The 17,309-nt window shown below is 32.8% G+C and overlaps 3 protein-coding genes across 3 annotated transcripts; 1 reads left to right on the top strand and 2 right to left on the bottom strand.

Annotated features, from left to right (window-relative positions):
* Positions 1–8,264: 8,264 nt before the first annotated feature.
* LOC145122772 (Protein kinase superfamily protein) lies at positions 8,265–12,397 on the bottom strand. The gene is made up of 21 exons (XM_079058342.1): positions 12,003–12,397; positions 11,826–11,870; positions 11,627–11,665; positions 11,379–11,549; positions 11,120–11,272; positions 11,014–11,049; positions 10,865–10,908; positions 10,672–10,762; positions 10,534–10,575; positions 10,334–10,442; positions 10,135–10,249; positions 9,976–10,025; positions 9,796–9,874; positions 9,645–9,695; positions 9,413–9,554; positions 9,285–9,329; positions 9,106–9,204; positions 9,004–9,045; positions 8,741–8,911; positions 8,546–8,665; positions 8,265–8,457 (listed from the first exon to the last, which is right to left on the bottom strand). The coding sequence occupies exons 1-21, from the start codon at positions 12,357–12,359 to the stop codon at positions 8,353–8,355; spliced, it is 2,106 nt and encodes a 701-aa protein (XP_078914468.1). The 5' UTR covers positions 12,360–12,397; the 3' UTR covers positions 8,265–8,352.
* Positions 12,398–12,548: 151 nt separating this feature from the next.
* On the top strand, positions 12,549–16,151 carry RH39. Its single transcript, XM_079058343.1, has 10 exons — positions 12,549–13,178; positions 13,283–13,378; positions 13,475–13,663; positions 13,746–13,886; positions 13,993–14,133; positions 14,210–14,352; positions 14,449–14,578; positions 14,653–14,701; positions 14,791–15,329; positions 15,496–16,151. The coding sequence occupies exons 1-9, from the start codon at positions 12,627–12,629 to the stop codon at positions 15,303–15,305; spliced, it is 1,956 nt and encodes a 651-aa protein (XP_078914469.1). The 5' UTR covers positions 12,549–12,626; the 3' UTR covers positions 15,306–15,329; positions 15,496–16,151.
* Positions 15,486–15,863, bottom strand: LOC145122379 (nucleolar protein). Its single transcript, XM_079057985.1, has one exon. The coding sequence runs from the start codon at positions 15,861–15,863 to the stop codon at positions 15,486–15,488; it is 378 nt and encodes a 125-aa protein (XP_078914111.1).
* Positions 16,152–17,309: the final 1,158 nt, after the last annotated feature.

Below are 17,309 nucleotides of genomic sequence, written 5' to 3' on the forward strand. Positions count from 1 at the left end.
CTAAAATTTTAATTATTAGTTTCTTTATAACATAAACATAGGCCCTAGGCATATGCCACATCGAATCAATTGTTTTACTACGATTTCTGATTTATATTTACATAAACTTAACTCATTGTAAATTTTATGAACTCACACGAAAAATATATTGCATCTACCTAAAAAAACTAGGAGTTGGGATTAAAGGAGGAGGTAGAGACGTTAGCAGGGCACAAGAAGATGATGGAGAAATTGCCAGGTATGGAATTGACAGAAAGAACAAAGAAGCTTAGGCAAGCTTGCTTCAAAGCTATTTATAAGAAGAGAGGACTTAACAATCCTTAGTCCTTACCTTTTCTTTTAGCCATTTTGTTATAATTAGTGGATTTTAATCTACATTGTATGTGTTTTTCTCTTGATAGATTGATACCCTTTTTAGTTTCATTGTGTTTGTCTATTGATTTTTTATGCAGAAAATTTTGTATAATTTGGGTATTATAGTTTGTATTATGTATTTAGCTATATTCTAGATTGCCGACACGACTACGCTGACGACTCTATACCAGAGGTCTATATAAATAGACTTATGAATTTAGTAGGAATAACTTGATTATAATCTTGTCATTTGTTCCATGTCTGATCCACTCCTAAGATTCACTCGACATGCCCCCAGTTATGTGTAATTAAAATTTTATTAGACTGTTGATCCTAATGAGTCTACCCTAAGTCCACAACCAAACAAGGAACATGTCAACTATGAGAAACACGCATATGGACTTGTGAGTTATTTGTAAATTGATTAGGGAAATAATTTTTTTTTTTTTTTTTTTTTTTTTTTTTAGACATTGTTGGGTAAAATAATTGTAAAACACTTGTTGGGCCATGGTTAGGAGTGTTGGGCACCTTTTGGGCTTTCCATGGTTACTAAATGTGAAACATGTAGCACTTGCGTGGGCCCCCACAAAACTAAGTTTTCACATTTATTTCCCACTTCTAGGCCTATTAGGGAACTTAATAGTCCAATGAGTTGGCCATTTTGGAGTGTATCCTTTCGGATACGTTTGATAAGGTCGGATATTTTGATGGCTCAAAAGTAATGTGAATGACGCGCTTTGGCCTATAGGTTTGGGAACTCTCGCCTTTGGTCCCCAGATAAGCAAACTGGTCCCTCGGTTGATTGGGATGTATACGAATGCTTACCTAGTCAGGACTTTCGGGCTACCGGCACCTCCCCCTTCCAGTTACTACGCGTCCATTACTATGATCCTACCCAACTAGAGTGGATGACTTTGAATTTCCTATGAGCTCTAAGGAATACATATATGTATATACATTTTGTTAAACAACTTGAGTATGTGTGTGATTTTCAGAGAAAGTGGAGAATATTCACAAGTGTATGCACACATATAAGTGTCAGGAGTAATACGTATGCACATAAGGGAGCAATTAACACACAAAGGTATTCCTAGGATTTTCTAAGTGCGAATTGCATGCAGTTGTGTGTGCATTTTATAAACTAGCATACGAGAGGACCCTAGAGGCTATAGACTAGGTCAAGGCAATTAACCTAATTCCCTATAGTCAAGGGCTCTAATACCAATCTGTCACACCCCGATCCTTGTCGGAATCGATCGAGGCGTGATATATTGTTCAAAGTCTCATGACAACTATGTTATAATATGATTAGATTCAATTAAGTACTAAGTATGCAAACAAGATCCACAACATACAAATACAAATCCAAATATGAACAACATTTATTACATCAAATTTAAATAGTCTTGTGGATTTCTAAGGCACAACCTATTTTTTATCAACTTCATTCTTCAAATCTGCATCATGGGTAAAAACAGGTCAACTACGAGAGTTGGTGAGTAATCTAATTTTAGTGGAGAAAATTGTGAAGTTGAAACCTTTATAATTGGAAATTTGTTTTCTTTTGAAGTCGGCAAACAATTGTATTTGAGATAACGGTTTATAAATCAAAAATTGATTAACAAATGATAACAACAACAATAAGTCCTCACCCTATATATATATATATATATATATATATATATATATATACATATATATAGGATGGAGCATCTAATCATCATACACACTCAACCACGTGCGATCAATCACCTTAGCGTCCCAAGGCGGGGTGGTCAACCCAATAGCGCTATTATTGTCCATAACGTACCTCAAGAATACGGGCATAGTCATGGAGATTAGACTAAAAATGATAATGCACTACAAGTACATGTAGCGTAAACGAACAATAGTTATACAATTAATGACTCACGTATAAATGTCCCAACAATGTCTCAATTGTGATAAAACAATAAAATGAAGTTGGAACATATTAGAACCACATGATACACCCCAAAAGTATTGAAAATTATAAAATATGGGGTAGATTACTCACATTAGTCCCAAAACGAAATGCGTGTGTCGTACGATAGACGATTCGGGTCAAAATGGCGTAGAACCTAATATAATTAATAGTTTTGGTTTAGGAACTGCTAAACGAGAATGGAGTATTAATACAAATAATTAGACACATATTCTTATATTAGATGAATTAACAATAATTCATTTTGATTATAATATTAAGGTATTTATTTGTTAAATGAATTTTAAATTGAATTACTTACTTTGCATAATTAATTTATATTTTCAATTTAGGCCGGATTTTAATAATTTCTTATTAGAATAATAACTTGCCCAATTATAATTATTTACAGATTTTAACAATTATTTATATGAAATAATCATTAAAATGCATTTTTACATGCTTAAATACTTAGGAAAACAGTTTTAAATAGTAAACAGTATTGAAAAATTATGAAATTATTTGAAAATCATTATTTCATACAATATGAATTACTATAAAATTTGTATATTTTTCTGAACTGTTTTAGTATTTATTTAATATTTTAATGATTAAACAACACAAAATTCGGGAAAAATAGTAAATGATTCTCAAAAAATCTGTAAAATTAACCATAGTTTTATAACATGATGTAGAGCTCAGTGTATAAGTTTCAGATATTTGTGACTATGGGAAGTATTTTTTATATATTTCATTATTAATTAATCAATAAAATCATAAATAATAGTAAAAAGTAATATAAATGCATGAAACTTCATATATCATGTTTAATCAGTATACATGTCATCCCAGAATTTTCTCAGAATTTATTGAATGCAAAAAGTATTTTATGTGAATTATTGCCCTACTTTATTGCAACAATTATAGTAATTCAATAAAAATAAATTATTTTCTGAAAATTTCCAGAACTTCTTATTTTATTGATGGGATTCTGAGAAAAATCAGGTTTATGCATAAAATGAGTTTTAGATATTTTGGTGGATTTAATTTGTTTCTTGTATGAATATGAAACTTTTAACAACATACCTTGATGAATACTTCAAGAGGGATGAAGATTTGAGTATAATAGATTGTTCTTGGATGGAATATGAGTATTCTTTGAGGAAATTTCGAGATTGAGAGTGAGAGAAAGAATAGAGAAGGTTTAAGTGGTGAAGAGAATAATGTGTTGGGAGAAAAAGGAAAGGAAAGTGGATGGGAGGTATGAGTGGGAGACCATGAGAATAATCTTTTTGCTTTTGGTGGTCTTCATAATTTCCCACTAACACAAGCATCTTTTACATAATTAATATAAGAGTTTTATAAAATTTAATGTAAAGTTTATAAAAATAGAGTTTTATAAAATTTAATGTAAAGTTTATAAAAATGGAGTTTTATAAAAGATGAGTTATTATTTGATTATAACAATCTACTTTGATTTGAAGTTTAATTATAGCATTCAAGTTTGATTCTTTTAAATTTAATTAGAGCATTATACTTTGATTTGATTTTAATATGGTATCATAATTTAATTTGATTATAGTTATAACGTTGTACTATACTAGGTTGCTATTAACGTCAATTTATATCGTAGTGTATGAGTTTCGATCCTATTAGCATAAAGTAATCTTGAGTAGGGTTTGAATGAGATTGCGAGAGGTTTCGTTTGTGATCTTTTTGAGTGTCCGGCTTCGCAACGCAAGGTCCATAGACCCCGTTAAGCCATGATTTAGTGTCCTACACAATCCCGATGATTGTGCAATAGTGTTTTATCGCTTTGGTTCATTGTTTAGCACTGTTAAGGCTAAGGAAAATCAAACACATGAACTTTCCAAATGATGTTTTCTCATTAAAATAGCGAATTATACAGTGATTACATAACGTAAACCCTATCATACAAGGGTTAATGGAGTTGACCGGTTTGACTAGTTGACTTTGTTTGACTTTGACTTGACCGAAATTTGATGGTTGTCACATCAATCGCGCAATGAAATCAAACCTTAAGGACCATTCGCGTGACTTTTTGCTAGGAAGTCCTCAAAGTGCAATATTCTGTAAACCATAGGGACCAATTGTGAAATTTTGTCTTTATTATATTCTTTTTATATATATATATATATATATATATATATATATATATTTCTTCCTAATAAAAACCTCTCTAAGGCGCCACGTGTCCCTCCTATAAGCTCCTTCAATCCACGTGTCAGTTTCACACATCTCTTCACAAAACTTTTCCCGCCTAATGCATTTTTAACGGAAATTAAAATACAATCACAATCAAATCAATTTAATTTAAAATCATAATCATAATCATAATAAACAATAGAATTATCAACTCCTACTAATTAGCAACTCAGTTACCATAATATACCAATCTTTTTGAATTTCTATATCTTTTACCCATTATATCTCCATTATAATAGGGATTATAATAGGAATGAAATAATGTTTGCTATATTATCATATTTATATAAATCGAAGATCCAAAAATCTTTCTGACATTTGCATTTTTCAAATTTTGGTTCCTCTGTACGTCTTCTTCTCTGCAGACCCTGGTAAACCGTTCTCCTTTATACTTCTTATTCTGTTACACTAAGTATTGTTCTTCTCTTACAGTTCTTCTTCTCCACCTGTTATCCGTATATGTATCTGTATACGCCATATGTGTCTTGGTTGTTATGTGTGATTATCGATTTCTGTTCTTGTTCAGGATCAATTGCTTTTTTTTTCCCAAAAATAAAATGAACAACTCTATTTTGTAGCATCTTACATTCAAAGTCATCCGATTTAAAGCACTTTACTTTAACACTTACTGTGTATGAGTGTGTGTTGTTGTCGATCTCTGTTATGTGTGTTTCTGTTCATCTGTCTGTGTTTTCATCCACCAAAAAAAACCTACACAAGGTAATTTCTATCATATTTATACTTTTCATCAAATTTATATAATTTTGTATGTTTTCAGTTAAATGGCTACAAGAAAAGACATTAAACTAAATAAGGCTGGTTAAGTAAATCTCTGCTGAAATGGCCCAATTTTAACATATTAAAAAAAAGTATGACAATTTTGCCCTCAGATTGAAGTCGCCGTATACACATAAACCCTAAAGGCCTAATCATCATAAATTCTAGATGATGTAGATTACAATTATGTAAATGATGAATCTAATTCTCATAACTTGCCTTAGTAATCATCCCAAAAGAATATTTAGATCAGATTCAAGTTAATCTAAGGCACACCAGATTTTTTGATCAATGAAAAATTTTGAAGTTCCTTATTATTTATTCACATTTTTAAGAATTACTAACAAAAGATGACAAATTTTGACTTATATTGTCATATGCAGGACTCATAATATACGGATGATGTTAAATGTTATAGTGATTTCTCTTCATACTGCCATTTTTTGATTTGTCTAATGTTTTGGTTACAAATGCATCAAATATCCAGTTGCATTGTAAAAAGACAATAGAAAATTATATAAAATCATACCCTTGGCCATAGTTTAGTGTTTCTTATACTTTTTATCAAGTATAATAAGCCGTTTGTGTACTATGTATAAAATGATAGAAAAGTCAATCTACTAGTTATGTTACTAATTATAATTCAAATATGTGATATTTGTTTTTGATATACGTGGGTAAATATCGTTGCAGGTCTCGAGATCACGACATTTAATGGAAAACAAGAACACAATTGTACGAACAAGGTTTTGCTGATGAGATATCTAATCAACATCATATAATAGTTTGCATACTTGATGACTTCTTTATAATGTTGCAAATCTGTTAATAATTTTAAATCATGATATCTGTTACATTGTAATATTGTATGTTATTAGTTTTTTATGATGATCAGTTATGCTAGTTTCTCTGAGATTATAGAAGGCACACAAGAAACATTTTGAAGTAGCTTTTTACACCACATGGTGGTATGTTAGGTTGTTTAGGGATTCCTTGTTGTTTGGCAGGAATCATTGTAAAAAGAAAGTTTTATCAAGGGCACAACATTAAGTGTGTATGTTGGTTGCAAAACTTGTTATTTCTTTGATGTAATTTGTTTGTTTTGTCTAGCTCATTGTTAGCTTAATAAAATCGATGGTTATGGAATATACTGTTAATGGCAACATTTAATGAGCTTTTACTTATAACAAAAAAGATAACAAAAGTTTTTATTTAATTATAAACTTAAAACACACACCCAAATTTTTACTTATGAAAACAAGTTCTATAAAATAAAATTAACTATATACACTACTCTTTTACAATATATATGGTTGATGTTGTGTCTACGAGTCTCTCATATAATGTACAATATTAGTTATTTCAATAACTGAAATCTAAAACATGAAAGCTTAAATAGTAGATATTTAATCTTGAATCCAGTTAAAAGAAATGAAACAAAAGAAGATTATATAAATGCTTTCATTGAGATATTTGGATCTAATAAGTAGGGTTGGTGTATGGTTAATCTTAAAAACTCTTTCTATATTGCTTCAACAAAATTCATAAATTTCTTGTATGTATTACTTAGACTACTCTCATCCGTGATAATTTGGATAGTTGGTCAGACAAAAAGCAAAAAAAAAAAAAAATCAATTATAACAACCGACTGGTTTGATTGAACAACTCACTAGTTGGTAACTTATATCAACACACATGTCATACATATATCACTTCTTTAGATTTTTTTTGGATAAAAAGTATTATGAATGTAAAATATTTTTATTGAGTTTTGTATTTAAAATAAAAAATTTATTTATTTCGAACTAAATAAATTATTTTTAATTTTTCTAATAAATTTTAGTAGAATAAAAAATAATCTTAAAGTATATTTATTTAATAAAAAAAATTTATTTGAGTTGGGTTGGTAATGGATGTAAAAAGTTAGGTTTAATTGAGTTGTGTAGGTGGAAGAAAGAAAAATTAATTTTTTAATAGATAGTTGGGTTGGTTTTGGTTGTGAATGTGAATAGTCTTATATTTAAATTTTGATGTGCTTCTTAGATCGAGAAAGTCACATTAGCTACGCCAGACAAAACAAACTTTCTTTGTTTTACTATTTTTTGATTGACCGGATCGGTCACTCCTCAACCAACTAAGACATTTCTGAGCAGTTCCCCTCACCTCTTACTCACTGAGTTAGGGTTTTCTCTCTTGTCGAAATGCTAGTTTCATATTAGACTTTCAAGCTGCGGCTACCCGGGTTTTCTTTATATAGCTATCCCGCAACTAATCCTAAAACAGCTTCTGTAGATATAGGATAAATAGAAGATAGAGTGAAAAAAGTCTTTATTTCTGTACCATCTCTCTACAGATTGACTTGAGATAAAGAAGAAAGAGAAAGACTTTCTTCGACAACTCCTTTATATTGATATAGATAGGACATTCAAAAAATCTAAAACTAAAAAGCCAAACTAAAATCTTTGGCTTTCTAGTTCGCTTACAACACACCTGATTTGCCACAAACAGTCAACCAAAAAACCAAAACTTTTGGCATTTAATATTTCAGGATGATGTTTTAATATAAACTTTAGACTTTAGAGTTAATATAACACTTATTTTAGAAATTGTTAATTTTGATTAACAATCGTCATTTTAAAACACAATTGCCATTTGCTATTTATAATTGTTTGGTGTTATTCATGTATGTGTAAAATTGTTACATTCTTGTGTTCTTTATTTTCTTCACATCTTTAAAATGTGCGTTTTGTCGAAGTTTTTATTCCTAACATAACACCCCCGGATGGAGATATAACTGAATGTGAGAGAGATAAAATATTTAAAAGAGTTTTAGTCAACTGTAAACCCAGCCAGTTAAAAATAGAAAATGAGCTATAAATAATGAGTCATGTTGTGTGAGGTATCAATTTTTTCTAGAAATCGATAGCAAAAGAATATGTTCCTCCTCAACGTTTAGCATAGGATCTCAATAATAATCATATCCTTCTTGAATTTTATTGTATTGCAGAATATTATATATATACAATATATCAAATCTTTGAAATGAATTAATATTACAACAATGCCCTTCGTATAGTCCTTGCAGCAACACGAGAAACCAACTTACCAAACAGATCAAGTGGAAGACGAATCAACTGTTGTTGCAAGTCTGTAGGAAGCTGTCAAATATTTTCTTTTTTACATTATTTACCTTCATCAAAAAAAAAAAAAAATGAATATGAAATGTTTTCTTTTATACATTCTTACCTCAGGAATTACATTAAGCAGTGGAAGTATGTCTTGAATAGATGCAACCTCGTTCAGGGCTAAATACACCTCCTCTGATTTTATTCTTTTGTTAGTATAGGGACTGAAATCGCCAACTCCCTATAATATGTGGTAAAGAAATGTAAATATGTTGCTGTTAAGTGTATACACACACAAAAGGTGTTCGCATCTTACATCTTCAATCTTTTGAGATCCTGATAATAAGTGAAGAAGGCGAAGCAAGTTTCTCAAGTTTATCATATCTTCATCACTTATTGAAGATTGAGGGGAAGGGCCAAATGGTAAATTTGCACTTGCTGCATATGTCAAAGATTCAAAAGTCGCCAACCCAAGTGCATCCAAACCCTGTTGTTATTTATAAAATTTTCATCTTTTTAATTTATAAAAAAAAAAAAAAACATATATACATAAAAATAACCAAAAGTATATATATATACCTTGGCAAATTCTTGAAGAAGTATTTCCCTCACAAATGCACCCTGAACAAATAAATTTTAATAAAAAGATATGGAAATAATATCTTAATATATTTCCTTTACCTTTTCAGTTAATGTGAATGATAAGATCTGCTTGATGACCACATTTGAATTGTTGTCTTCTACTTTGACCAAAGCTCTCTCTGTTCTAGCTCGAAGGGACTAAAAATGAAAATATTGCAATTTTAGATTTTTCAAATTAATAAAGAATTAGGAGAAACTCAAAAAATTGCATATTATACTTCGGATAGAAGAGACTCCAAACGATCAATCCTGAACACCCCTTCCTGATAATATCATCAAAATGAAATGAAAATTAAAAACATGCAAAATAGAAAATGGAAAATGTAATAATATATTTTTAATTTACCTCATAAAGAAGAGCTTGTAAAGAAGACCTAAGTTGTGGTGAAGTATCAGTTAGGACTTTTCTTGCAATCCAAGGGTAGGTCCCACCGAGAACTTTATAATTCGGGTCATTGTTGATTGCAATACCTTCTAGAACTGCCAGGCTGGCACATTAAACAAAAGGGTTTTTCAGGAAAATTACAATATCAGCAAAAAAAAAAACATCATGTGTAATGATGAGAGTAATACTGTACCTTCTAATAACAAGAGAAAAGTACGAAGGGATCTGAAATTTGAACTTGTACCTGAAAACATTATAAATAAAACAATGCATAAAGAAATCGTTTGAATAATGTTTTCAAAATCTTAAAAAAAAAAAAAGGATTTATGAATGCATCTTCTTACATTGTGGTTCCAAGGTTTCCTGAAAGATCCCCAAAGCTAATATTTTGGACTCCTTTGGAAACAGCATTCTGAAAAACCCCTACCCAGAAAAATACAAAATTTAGTAACACAAAATAATAATAATAATAAATTTATTTAACTAAACGTTTATAATTATGTAGAGAGGTGAAATAACTAAACCTGTTAAAGCCTTTGTGACTTCATCCTTGTCAGCAGTTGCAGGAAGCAACCTGAAAAGTGAAATAATTCATCATATAACAACTCATAGTCATACATAAACTTTTTAGCCTTTATTTAATGCTAAAAAGAAAATGTTCATAGTATAATTAGTATTAGTACCCAAGGGTAACAAAGTCTTTTGCCAATGCATCATAATCCTTATTTACTAGATGAAGGCAAGCTTGAATGAACCCATCACGAAGCTCTTGCTTGAATTCACCCATCATTCCAAAATCTAAGTTACAACAAATCAAGGAGTGACATATATTAAATAAATTACAGCAACCTTTATGGGGGTAAATAGGTAATTTTGAAGTACCTAAATATGCTAGTTTCCCATCATATGTACGAAGTAGGTTTCCAGGGTGTGGATCAGCATGATAGAATCCATATTCTAGAAGTTGATTAAATGAGCAATACACTCCTATCTGCATCAATGACAATAAAAAAATTACAATTTAGATATATATGATTAATTAGTTCGATAAAAAATAACAGAATTTTGTATAAGAACTTCACCTCCACTAGATAAAGATCCTTCACTTCAGATAGCTTTTGACCCTATATACGTCATTCTCAAATTAAATAAATATAATTATATAATAAAGAAAGAAAATATAAAATGGAATGAAGAAAGAAGAAAGAAGAAAGAATTACCTCTACCCATTGCATAGTGAGAACCTTACGAGTTGTATTATCTACATACATAGCTGGAACCAAAACATCCTTTAGATTTCCATATAGCTCTCTGGTTGAATGAATACAAATATATTATTTTTTATGATTATGATTATGATGTCATCATAATTATATGTAACAAAAAGGTGAAATAGTATCTCTATTCTCTCACCTGAACCTAATTCCATTTTTTGCTTCATTAACGTAATCCATCTCCTGCATTCAATGTGATTACCTGTATTCAATATTAGAGCACTAAGAATTTATATAGAAAGACTTTATTTTTTAAGAACAAAATACGGGAGTTTAGTGTTTCAATACCCGAAAGAGGCTTGATGCCCATTCATCAACAACAGCCTGTAGATCAAGAATCGTATTGAGAATCAAATGAATTTAAGAAAAAAATAAAAGAAATTTTTTTTTTTACCTGAAGATCAGTATTGAACTTCCCTACTCTTCGAATCAAACCTGCAAGATAACGTAGGATCAATATGTCTAATGAAATGGCAGCTTGAACTCCAGGCCTTTGCACTTTGACTGCAACTATCTCACCACTTGACCGGAGTTTAGCTTGGTAGACCTGAATGAAAAGATCAAAACAAGGAACTTTTTTAGGGTTTTGAATTTTGATCATAAGAGAAAGAAATTAGGGCAAATGCGATTATGAGAATTAATGGAGAAATGACCTGGCCAAGGGATGCTGCAGCCACAGGTTCTGGTGAGATCTCGGAGAAGATTTGATCCAGTGGTGACCCAAGTTCTTTTTCAATCGTGTTAAATGCAACTTCAGTTGAAAATGGTGAAATTCGGTCTTGTAATAATGAAAGCTCGTTGAGATATGATGGTGGTATTAGATCCTATAAGGAATTTACAACTCAAAACATGCATTTGAGTTGACAAAAATAGCATAAAATTAAAAATAGAGTGAACTTACAGGTCGAGATGAGATGGCCTGAGCAATTTTTATGTATGCCTGAGAGAGAATTTGCGAAAGAGAAAGAGAATGAGAGTAGATTAGTTGATACTTATTTTACATGTTTGAGGACATTAATCTGAATTGCATGTTTCTTTATGGATTATTCAAATTGCTTTTTCAAAAGAAGTTGAAGTTGAGTTCATAATTCAAATCGTACCGGTCCAAGCTTCACCAGTATTTGGCGCAACTGCGAAGCTCTAACCTGAATTCAAATAAAACAGATCGAAATTAAGAAATTTGATCGAATTATAACGCATATGTTTGATGAAATTCATCGATTCTATTATCTAGTTATGTAAAGTTAATAGCTTTATGAATATATAGGCACTCTGACCTCAAACATCAAGTCGGAACGCTCCAAAATGCTATCAAGGTATCTGAATGCGAGCCATTTGCCGAGTGTGTTGCCGATTTGAAGAAGTCTCCGGAGAACTATCAGAGGTTTTTTCCGATAAATTGAAGCGATTTTGGAGATGTTGTAATCCGTCAAGGATTCAGCCTCCGACGAGCTGAGTTCAAATAGATAGCCAGAAGACTCCGTAAAGGCATCCACGTCACGGACTACGACGGAAGCAGCTGTTCGTGGAAGAAGAAGATTTGTTTTCCGATTAAAATATACTGTTGTTTGCCGTACGCGGTGGCGCGTGGTAGAAAAAAGCGGCGGTGGAAGTGGCGCCGGTGTTAATATCATGGTTCTCTGGCTCGTATTTCTGTGAACGTTAGCCTCTCTTTTTATCTAATTTATCCTATTTTTAATTTATGATTTTTTTCTCATAGAAGCCCTTGTACTTTTTCCAAAGTTTCATTTTTTACCCACCATGTTTTATGTTTTGAGATAAAGCACAAAAGTGATTGCTGATTCAATTGCTTATCCGTTTATAGATCAAACCCACTCCTAGGCTATCACCATTCACCAACACACATACAAGCGCCACTCTGCAACAAACATTCCGGCAAGATGATGGTAAAATTGGGAGGAACTGCAAGAATCCTAACCCTTTCCTTATCTTCAACCTCCACCACTCGTCTCTCTTTCTCTTTCCTCTCTTTCCCTAAAATCCACCGTCCTCGTAGGGTTTATCAAGGGTTTAGGGGCCTCTCCACCACCACCGCCGCCGCCACCACCACCACCCCCTTCACAGACGAACCATCATTAGAATCATCCAAACACTCTATCCTCCTCGAACGCCTCAGAATCAGACACCTCAAAGATTCAGTAGGTAACACTTACAAAACCAATAATAAAAAGCCACAATCGATACCGTTTCAGGAGAGCGAGATCGATGATGGATCTTCGAAGCATTTTAAGAACAAGAAGGAAGAAGAAGTTTCGTTTTCGGAATTGGGGTTGAGCGAAGAGGTTTTAGCTGCGTTAACGGAAATGGGTATTACAGCACCAACTGAGATTCAAAGTTTGGGGATTCCCGCTGTGCTTGATGAAAAAAGCGTGGTTTTAGGGTCTCATACTGGTTCAGGGAAGACACTTGCTTACTTGTTGCCTCTTGTTCAGGTTTTAATTCTATCTCTTGCTTTAATTTGAATCAGTAAACTCTCAATGATACAAGATTTATACACTTACACTTGTTCTTTTCTTTCCTTTTTTCGTTTCTGAAGTTGTTAAGACAAGATGAGGCATTGAATGGCATGGTGATGAAGCCCAGGCGTCCACGTGCCATTGTCCTCTGTCCAACAAGGGAGTTATGTGAACAGGTTAACAATGATACTTTTTCCATTTCATCTGTATTAAGTTTTTCATATTGTTTTGAAATTTGAACTCAGATGAAGGTTGAAGGTTGAATGTTGCAGGTATTTGGTGTTGCAAAGTCAATTAGTCATCATGCTCGATTCAGGGCAACAATGGTTAGTGGTGGTGGTCGTTTAAGACCCCAAGAAGATGCACTGAATGCACCAATCGACATGGTGGTAGGGACACCTGGCAGGGTTCTTCAACATATTGAAGATGGAAACTTAGTCTATGGTGATATCAGATATCTGGTAAGAAGCCCATGTTTTTCAAATGCATATAAAAATGGTTTAAATGATTGAAAGTACAATGTTGTATATGTTATGTTTTCAGGTGTTGGATGAAGCAGACACCATGTTTGACAGAGGATTTGGTCCAGACATCCGGAAGTTTCTAGGCCCATTGAAAAACCGTGCATTAAAAGCAGATGGTTTAGGGTTTCAAACTATTTTGGTGACTGCAACAATGACAAATGTATGCTAATAAGTGATATTAAGTTGTTCTTTATGCATCAAGTCAAAAAAAAAAAAAAAAAAAACACTCGTATATAGCTTACTAAATTATATCATGATTTTTGCAGGGTGTACAGAAGTTAGTTGATGAGGAGTTTGAAGGAATCGAACATCTTCGCACTTCATCTCTTCATAAAAAGATTGCTTCTGCTCGACATGATTTTATCAAGCTTTCAGGTGCAGAGAATAAATTGGAAGCATTGCTACAGGTTGTTACATTCTTTTTTTCAACAATTTTATTGGGAAATTTGAATTGTTTCTGAAATAATAATAATGTTTATGTAGGTTCTTGAGCCAAGTTTAGCAAAAGGAAATAGAGTGATGGTGTTTTGTAACACATTGAATTCAAGCCGAGCAGTTGACCATTTCCTTGGTGAAAACCAACTCGCTACTGTTAACTATCATGGCGAGGTTCCCGCTGTCGAAAGGTGAGATTTGATTATTTTAGTGAAATGTCGAAAATACCCTTCCATCATTGAATTCCATGTCTAAGGACTAAGAATGTAATTTTACTTATGAACCAGGGTTGAAAACCTCAAAAAGTTCAAAAGTAATGATGGAGATTGCCCCACACTCGTTTGTACAGATTTAGCAGCTCGGGGTTTGGATTTGGATGTTGATCATGTTATCATGTTTGATTTCCCCAAAAACTCTGTAAGTATTTTCAGCTGTAGGGGTAAATTTGTCGTATTCACATCATAATTTTTTTTTTTTAATTCGTGTTTTAGATTGACTACCTTCATAGGACTGGAAGAACCGCTCGCATGGGTGCCAAAGGTAAATTTCATCAATTTTTTTCTTGGTAAATTACCTATCTGACCTTGTTGTAATTTTCATAACATGTCACGTTTTTTTTTTTTTTTAAGGAAAAGTGACGAGTCTAATTACAAAAAAGGACATGACTCTAGCAGACCGTGTGGAAGAGGCCATGAGGAAAAACGAGAGCTTAGAGTCTCTCACTGTAGACAACGTCCGAAGAGACAATAGCAGCAGACCAAAACTACAACACAACAAATCAAAAGCCTCAAAACCAATCAAAATCTCCGATCAAAAAACCAACAAAAACTTCAGAAGCTCAGTGGGACCCACATCCAGTAAAGTCACCCCCTTTTCCAAATCCAAACCACCTGTTAAAAGAGGTCCCAAATCCTCTGCTAAAGTAGCCTCCTTCTCAAAATCCAAGAAACCCACGGGTCATGCTTCTGGTTCTACCGGGCCCACAAAAATTTCAAAACCTAAAACACCGATTGTGAAAATTGGCGGGAAAACAAAAAGTAGTAGTAGCCAAAAAGGCGGCGGTGTTGGGAAATCGACGTCGAAGCTGAATGTTGTTGGGTTTAGGGGAAGAAGCTCTTCATCGGGTTCAGTTAGGGCTAGTTAGTTGATCCACTCACTAATAATACGGGTATGCTGCTATATTTATTCAAATACAGGATGATTCTGTATATTGATAACAACCAAAACGATAGTGAAATTTTGAATTGTAAACTAACTTGTTAAGAGGACATGAAGATAAAGATATACAAAATGAAGCGATTCTTATTGAATTATTATTGTTTATTTATTTCCAGGTAAGAGCAAGGAGTCTTGGTTTTGGAGGAACGACGTTTCCTTCAGAGTCGTAAATTATGACCCCTGAGAAATCTGGTAGTTGACACTTTCCACCCATGAGTATATTCTTTTGCCAAACGGATTCTTCTTCTTCTTCTTCTTCTTCATCTTCTTGATCTTGAAAGACATGGTTCATGCTTTCATTGTTGAGTTGTATAACAGGTTCTTCAAAATCATAACTGTAGCAAGCTTTCAAACGATGAACCCATTTTTTAGAATGACTAGCACACATGAACAAGGTCAATACACAAAAGAAGAAGACAGACCCAATGGCTAGGCTCACTTGTGGTGCACCGGTTAGAACATGGTTCGGAAGTGGTCGAGCCATTGGTTTGTTTTGTTTAGGGTTTATGGTTGATGTTGGGTGTTAAAGATTGTGCATGGGGATGTTGGGTTTTATAGTGATTTTGTGTTTTTGTTTAGGGTTATGAGGATTTGTTAAGGTTTTAATGTATGGGTATAGGTGGAAGACTATGAAGAGTGTAATGGTTAAGTTTTATGAATTAGGTGGCCTGTCTTGGAATAGGAATTTGCTATGGAGTAGGTGTTGACTTGTATGAGAACTTAAAGATCGTTATGGTGAATTCTAAAAATATATATAGATAAATTAACGTCATCTTTGGGTGTCTCAACTGATCCTTTAATTATTTGTTACTATTTGGTTATTTAAATTTAAAAAAAAATGAAAAAAGTACAAAAGAGAACCTTAAATTGATTAATCCGAAATATGTCGTTTCAAAATTGGTGTTCATTTTGCAAATCGATTGAGAGTTGGTAATTTCAGAATAAAATTTCATTATTGATGGTCACTGTTGTGAATGTCCTATAGTCACAATTTTTATCTAGTATTCGGGTGTTTGGATTTGATTTTGAAAAGACTAAACTGCACAAATGGTCCCTGTGGTTTGCTTAAAATTGCCACTTTGGTCCAAAAAGATTTGGACTTGCACCACAGGTATAAAGTTTTAATTTTGTTGCTAGTTTTGTCTAATTTACTTTGAACTTTTTCATGACGATTTTGCCATTACTTGTTTCTTTTTTAGTTTTTTTATTTATTTAAATATTTTTCTGTTTAAAAGAAAAAAATTGCATTTTCTATTTTTTATATAAAGGAATAAAAATAAATAAATAAAATATACAATCTCTCTCTCTCTCTCTCTCTCTCTCTCTCTCTCTCTCTGTGTGTGTGTGTGTGTGTGTGTGTGTGTGTGTGTGTGTGGCATAAGAGAACAATTCCTTTTTTCTTTCATCGAAACAAAAAAATCACTCATTTGAAGAAAATAATTAATCACCATAGCATGTTCTGCATCCCACCCTTCTATGCATCGATTCACCGTTCATCATCTACATGTATGCTTTGCTTTTTTGCAACCCCTATGTGTAGTTTCTATTGGTTTAGACTAAAAACTTCAAAAATCACCCCCTTTCCCTTTCGATTTTAGGTTTCAGGTCCAAACGAGAAGAGTACAAAGAGTACAGGGAATCGGAGATGGAGAGATGGGGTTTTTGTGCGTCGATCGAACAAACCCAGAATCGATAGAGAAGAACGAAGATAAGAAAGATCTAGGGTTTTCTGAGGAAGATAGAGAAGGAGAGAAACAGATTTTCCTTTGAGGGTTTTCACATTTGCGTTAGGGTTTCATGACAGTGGTTGCAACACTTATGGTCGAAGGTTTCTTAGTGGGGAAGATGAAGATGATGCTAGGAACCACTCGATCTAGGCAGATACGTTAGCAATATCGGTTGCCATACGCTGGAGTCGCCGAAGACATTC

This window comes from Lactuca virosa, chromosome 6 (assembly GCF_052849685.1).
Source record: "Lactuca virosa cultivar CGN04683 chromosome 6, Lactuca_virosa_CGN04683_v6, whole genome shotgun sequence".
NCBI lineage: Eukaryota > Viridiplantae > Streptophyta > Magnoliopsida > Asterales > Asteraceae > Lactuca > Lactuca virosa.

Excerpts from the sequence above, each read along its gene's own strand:
- LOC145122379 (XM_079057985.1), bottom strand. The coding sequence starts at position 15,863 with ATGGCTCGACCACTTCCGAACCATGTTCTAACCGGTGCACCACAAGTG.
- LOC145122772 (XM_079058342.1), bottom strand. The coding sequence starts at position 12,359 with ATGATATTAACACCGGCGCCACTTCCACCGCCGCTTTTTTCTACCACG. Across the intron at positions 11,273-11,378 it reads CTGCAGCATCCCTTGGCCAG|GTCTACCAAGCTAAACTCCG; the intron begins GTCATTTCTCCA and ends CTTTTCATTCAG. Across the intron at positions 10,026-10,134 it reads AAAGACTTTGTTACCCTTGG|GTTGCTTCCTGCAACTGCTG; the intron begins GTACTAATACTA and ends TTCACTTTTCAG.
- RH39 (XM_079058343.1), top strand. The coding sequence starts at position 12,627 with ATGATGGTAAAATTGGGAGGAACTGCAAGAATCCTAACCCTTTCCTTA. Across the intron at positions 13,379-13,474 it reads CAAGGGAGTTATGTGAACAG|GTATTTGGTGTTGCAAAGTC; the intron begins GTTAACAATGAT and ends TGAATGTTGCAG. Across the intron at positions 14,353-14,448 it reads GAGGTTCCCGCTGTCGAAAG|GGTTGAAAACCTCAAAAAGT; the intron begins GTGAGATTTGAT and ends CTTATGAACCAG.